Raw genomic sequence first — 6000 nt, forward strand, 5'->3', positions numbered from 1 at the left:
AGAATCTGCTAAGAAGTATGCTCTCTCTCCCTAAAAAAAAAAAAAAAAAAGTGAATCTATTACCACTACCACCCTCACGTATACTAGTACACATAATTTTGAATAACATTTAATGATTTCCACAGACTTTCATGTTCACAATGCCTAATCTAATGTTACTCAGGATGGTCTGCAGAGAATATTCTTCAGGCCCTTTCATAAATGAGGGAGTACCAGAGTGGGTATGGAATGGCAGATAGTGATCCTGCAGCAAGGCTAGGTTCTTCTTAAGTGCCCTGGAGGCAAGGAGGTTAGGGTGAGGATCCCAGCAGTCTCCACTTCCTAAGCCAGGTGAGAGATAGCAGAAAGGTCTGAGAGAGGCCTCTACCTGGACAAGGTGAAAAAGAAGAAAGAGCAGGATGACTGGGGAGGCTCTTACCCCAGCAATCACTTATCTATGATTCTTGGAATACCCCACCACCAGGTGTAGAAGAGACCCATCTGATTTCCAGTATGAGGACAAACCACTGCCCCCACCATGTATCTGGGAAGTGAATCACTAGGTGGGAATTTGGGAAAGAAAAGGAGGGAACCCAAAGATTTGCTCAGGTCAATACCTTGGTCACCTCTCCATCCATATAATAGGAGTAAGTAACAGTCAGGAGTATGAATGTAGGGAATGAGAGGCTCTGGAACAAGCATGTCAAACTCAAAGGCTAACACAGGCCAAATAAACAAGGTTTAAGTTTAGGTGGGCCGCAAAAAAACAAAAGCTTCAATTTTCATAGAAACGTAGGTTTATTTCCATAGAGACATGATGAATACAAAGGGCTGAAATAAATGAGTCATCGTTAACATAAAGTAATAGAACATTTTAATAAAAATTAATATTTTTCTTGAACATTAACTTACCAGACACTGAATAACTGCACAAATTAATAAGTGTGACGCAAATAAACTTATTTTTCTTGTTCTCTGAAAGCGAAATATTTCCTGTTGCACACACCAACCAAGTCAGTCCAAGACTAATGATGTGGCAATCAGATGCTAAAATATTCGCTGCTAGTATTAGAGGAGAGAAATGGTATGCCTGCGCGTAAGGCACCTAAGGGAAATGAATGCAAAACGATTATAGTAATCAGTCATTAGCGACCATTGTAGTTCGTTATTAATAATTATGTATAACAGGATATTGTAAAAATTAAGTTACAAAATTTTTATTAAAACGTTTCTTACATACCTCAAAACCATCATTAGTATTAGCCATTAAACTTCAGCAAATGATTTCAGTTGTCAGCAAATGCTTTTTCATATTTAATGAATGTTTATTATGATAGAACTAGTGGCCCGGTGCACGAAATTCATGCACATTAAAAGGGGATTAATTAGAGGAAATAATTTAATATTGCTACTTGCCCTTTCTCTATAATAGAAGTGTCAGAGATGAAGGAAAATTAATAAAATGTATATGAAAACCTTCCTCCTGTCAGAGTCTGGGGTGCACCACGGGACCCGGAGTCAAGTCCCCACCCACCCACATGCGCCTCAAAATCGTGTGAGACCCAGACCCGGCTGCCCCTGCCCCCCATTTTTATTTTATTTTATTTTTAAAATATTTTTATTGATTTTTTACAGAGAGGAAGGGAGAAGGATAGAGAGCTAGAAACATCGATGAGAGAGAAACATCGACCAGCTGCCTCCTGCACACCCTCTACCAGGGATGCGCCCGCAACCAATGTACATGCCCTTGACCGGAATCAAACCTGGGACCCTTCAGTCTGCAGGCCAACACTCTATCCACTGAGCCAAACCAGTTTCGTCCCCCCCCCCCCCCCCGCCATTGGGCTAGATCCAGACCCGGCCAGTCCCACCCTTGTGAAGCCCTGCCAGGCAAGGGGCGTAGCCTCAGGTCCCCTGGCCCGGTGCCAGGACAGGGGGCATGGCCTGAGGTCCCTTAGCCCAGACCAGGGCAGGGGGCATGCCTTGAGGTCCCCTGTCAAGACCCTCTGGGTGGGGGGCATGGCCTGAGGTCCCCCATCAAGCCCTGCTGGGCGGGGGGCGTGGCCTGAGTTCTCCCGACCCAGCACTGGAGGTGCACCTTGAGGTCCCCTGTCAAGCCCCGCTGGGTGGGGGGCATGGTGGGAGGTCCCCTGTCAAGCCCCGCTGCATGGGGGGGGCGCAGCCTGAGGTCCCCTGTCAAGCCCCGCTGGGTGGGGGGCATGGCCTTAGGTCCCCCATCAAGCCCCGCTGGGCAGGGGGGCGCAGCCTCAGGTCCCCCGTCAAGCGCCGCTGGGCAGGGGCACGGCCTAAGTTCTCCCAACCCAGCACTGGGGGTGCACCTTGAGGTCCCCCGTCAAGCCCCTCTGGGTGGAGGGCATGGCCTGAGGTCCCCTGTCAAGCCCCACTTGGTGGGGGACGCGGCCTGAGGTCCCTCAGCCTGGTGCTGGAGGGGGGGGAGCAGCCTGAGGTCCCCCAGCCCAGCACCAGGATGGGAAGTGCACCTTGAGGTCCCCTGTCAATCCCTCCAGGGGCAGGGGAGGGCGTAGCCTCAGGTCCCTGCTGATTGCTCGTTAAGGCTCCTTATGGGAACTTGGCTTCAGCTCTGGGTGCAGCCATCTTTGTGACAGAGTGATGGTCAATTAGCATATTCCCTCTTTATTATATAGGATAAGATACACACATTTATTAATAAAACTTAAAATTTGACCCAGAAGGGGGTAAAGGTAGATTATTTACATTAAATGGCCATGATCTGACAACTGGACTTCTTCCCAAAGATCTACTTCACAGATCATTTTCAAAACACCAACTGTGTTTAGGAACGCACCCCCCCCCCTCCTTTCTGTAAAATTTTGAAACAAGCTAGAATGTTCCAAAAATGAAGTTGTATGGAGCCCAAGGAAAATGTTTTCTGTGTAGTGCCAGAGAACATAAACAATGACGTTTTATACTCCCCCAGGTTGAAGCGTGTCTTTTAAAAATGAAATTTCATACTTTTCAGTTTTTTGGACCATACTGATTTTTAAAAAGGAAATAAAGAGAAATGGTTAGGAAGCAGATATATAGCCAGAGAGAAGAGGAGAGAAAGCAGAAAAGGCCAAAGCCAATGCCAAGGATGTGCTCCTGTTGGGGGGGGAGGGAGGTGCAGACCCTCCCTGGTAACCAGGGAACAACCCCCAATCGTAGGGTGGGCCCTCAGATTGGAGAGGACCAGGCTGAGCGACAAGAAGGTACACGCTGGGCCCAGCAGAGAGTTGGAGGGAGAGATCGGCTCGGGCAGTTGGGGGCGGGTCCGGGGCGGGTCCGGTCAAACTCCTCTCCCCTCGGTGTGTGTGTTGGGGGGGGGGGAGCTCTCGAGCTCCTTGGTGACGTAAGCCCTCACGTGACCGGGAGCTGCAGAGGGACGCAGCCTCCGGTGCAGTCGTCACTCCCTTCTGGGTACCAGCTCCCGCTGCCCTGCGCCGGCGGGCTGGCATCGGGCCCAGGGACAGCGGAGCAGGTGAGGGCTCGGGACGCGCGGGGCCCAGGGCGGCGGCCGCCCCGCAGCCCCGGAGGCCGGCGCAGGGGATCGGGGCCCCGGGCCCCGCCGGCTTTGTCCCCTCCGGCATTCCTGGGACTTAAACGGCGACCCCGTGGGGGGGGGGTGCTGGGGCGGCGGGGCTCCCGGGAGGGCAGCCGAGCAACTCCGCGGTGGAAATCACCGCCGAGTGCCCGTGGGAAAAGGGTGAAGCCGCTACGGGGAGAGACGCGGCGGGGGGGGGGGGGGGGGGGAGAAGAGACGCAGCCGGAGAGGCGGGGGGGGGGGGGGTACCTGGCGGCGGCGAGTCGGTGAGTAACCTTTGGCCACAGTCCCTGCTCCCTCCACCCGGCCCTCTGCAGATCTGTGGAAGTCCTCCATCCCTGGTCCCCTGGCCTCCACTTTGGTGCCTGAAGAGGCCTAGGGATGAATCTGTAGGGGAAATGGTGGGTTTGGGGCGAGGAACGGGAGAGAAGTGGGAGAGCTGGGACTGGAGGCCCATTAGAGGGTGTAGGGAGCTTCTCAGGTGGGAAACATGAGTTTTTAAAAATAACCTTTGCTATCCAGGACTCTGAAAGATGAGTAGTAAGGTATCTGTCCTCCGTGCTGATCTGTACACCAAAAATTTAATTCCCTCCCCCCCCTTTAAAAACAACAACATATTTTATTGATTTTTTACAGAGAGGAAGGGAGAGGGATAGAGAGCTAGAAACATCAATGAGAGAGAAACATCGATCAGCCGCCTCCTGCACACCCCCCTACTGGGGATGTGCCTGAAACCAAGGTACCTGCCCTTGACCAGAATCAAACCTGGGACCCTTCAGTCCGAAGGCCCATGCTCTATCCACTGAGCCAAACCGGTTTCGGCTAATTCCCTCCCCTTTTATCTTCTAGGAGTAATGGCATCCAAAGAGGAACAAGTGGTTAAAAATCTCAACGTGGAAGATGCCAACCAGGAAAATGAAATAAAGGATGAAAAGGAGGAAGATGCTAATAAAGGAGAGCCTGGTGAATACTGTGTGCCAAGAGGAAATCGTAGACGGTTCCGTGTTAGGCAGCCCCTCCTGCAGTACAGATGGGACGGGGGTCAGAGGCTTGGAGAGCCACAGGCAAGGATGAGACAGGAGAATAGGGAAAGAGTTGGGGAGGAGATGAGACAGCTGATGGAAAAGCTGAGGGGAAAGCAGTTAAGTCACAGTCTGCGGGCAGTTAGCACTGACCCCCCTCACCATGACCATCACGATGAGTTTTGCCTTATGCCTTGAATCCTGATGTTTTCCCTGAAGTTGATAGGGAGATACAGCTTTCTAAACACACGTTTGTAATGTACCTTTGTTGTAAATCTTTTCATGTCACTTGTTTCTGGTGGGTCTTTACTACCAGCTTCTAGTTGAATGTGGTGCTTTTCACCCAGCTTGTGAGATTTTGTTACCAGGAGAATTTCACCTATTGCATGGAAAGATGCTTATCATATACAGTATTGTGAAGTTAATAAAGCAATTTTGAAAAGTAATCTCTGTATTCTTTTCACTTCATATATTAATTTAATACATGAAAAGAAAATGCTGAAATTAAATATATCAAATGACTAATAGGGGGACTCATTTTTGTGAGATGGGTTGATGTGTTTTAGTTTATATTATCTGAAGTTTGAGAAGAAATAGAAACTATTGTTTAAAATATGCTTTTAATGATTTTAGAGAGAGATGAAGGGAGAGGGAGAGCTAGAAACAAAGATGTGAGAGAGAGAAACTGATCATTTGCCTCCCATATGCACCCTGACAGGGGATTGAACCCACAAGCTGTGTGTGTGCCCTGACTGTGAATCAAACCAGAAACCTTTCAGTGCATGGGATGACGCTCAACCAAATGAGCCACACCAGCCAGGGTGGAAACTATTTTTTAATGATCTTATGAAAGCAGGAGGGTCAGTTAGAAAAATACTTGGTCATAAAATTTGGATACTTTAGCCCAGGGGTGGGGAACCTTTTTCTGCCAAAGGCCATTTGGATATTTATAAAATCATTCAAGGGCCATACAAAATTATCAACTTAAAAATTAGCCTGCTACATTTGGTCATACATTTATTTTTTTTATTTCTTTATTGATTAAGGTATCACATATTTGTCCTCATCCCCCCATTCCCATCCCACACCCTTCCCCACACATGCCCCCACCCCCCTGTTGTCCTTAACCGCTGGTTAGGCTCATATGCTTGCACACAAGTCCTTTGGTTGATCTCTCCCCTTTACCCCCACCCTCCCCTACCCTCCCTCTGAGGCCATACATTTAATTAACTCACCCCTAATGCCTTGGCAGGGCCAGACCAAGTGATTTTGTGGGCCTTTAGCCAGATGAATAAACCCAGGACTTCCTTATATATTGGAGACTATATTTGCTTCACATGACTGCTTTCACTGTGTCCCATAGATTTTGGATTGTTGTGTTTTCATTGTCATTTGTTTCCAGGATGTTTTTTATTTCTTCTTTGATCTCTCTGGTAA

At 49.0% G+C, this 6000-nt stretch overlaps 1 protein-coding gene across 1 annotated transcript; it reads left to right on the plus strand.

Annotated features, from left to right (window-relative positions):
- Positions 1-3370: 3370 nt before the first annotated feature.
- LOC103302183 (protein BEX2-like) lies at positions 3371-5009 on the plus strand. The gene is made up of 2 exons (XM_054716939.1): positions 3371-3478; positions 4391-5009. The coding sequence occupies exon 2, from the start codon at positions 4396-4398 to the stop codon at positions 4759-4761; it is 366 nt and encodes a 121-aa protein (XP_054572914.1). The 5' UTR covers positions 3371-3478; positions 4391-4395; the 3' UTR covers positions 4762-5009.
- Positions 5010-6000: the final 991 nt, after the last annotated feature.

Source organism: Eptesicus fuscus, chromosome 1 (assembly GCF_027574615.1).
Source record: "Eptesicus fuscus isolate TK198812 chromosome 1, DD_ASM_mEF_20220401, whole genome shotgun sequence".
Classification (NCBI taxonomy): Eukaryota; Metazoa; Chordata; class Mammalia; order Chiroptera; family Vespertilionidae; genus Eptesicus; species Eptesicus fuscus.

Coding starts and splice junctions, on each gene's coding strand:
- LOC103302183 (XM_054716939.1), top strand. CDS start 4,396: ATGGCATCCAAAGAGGAACAAGTGGTTAAAAATCTCAACGTGGAAGAT.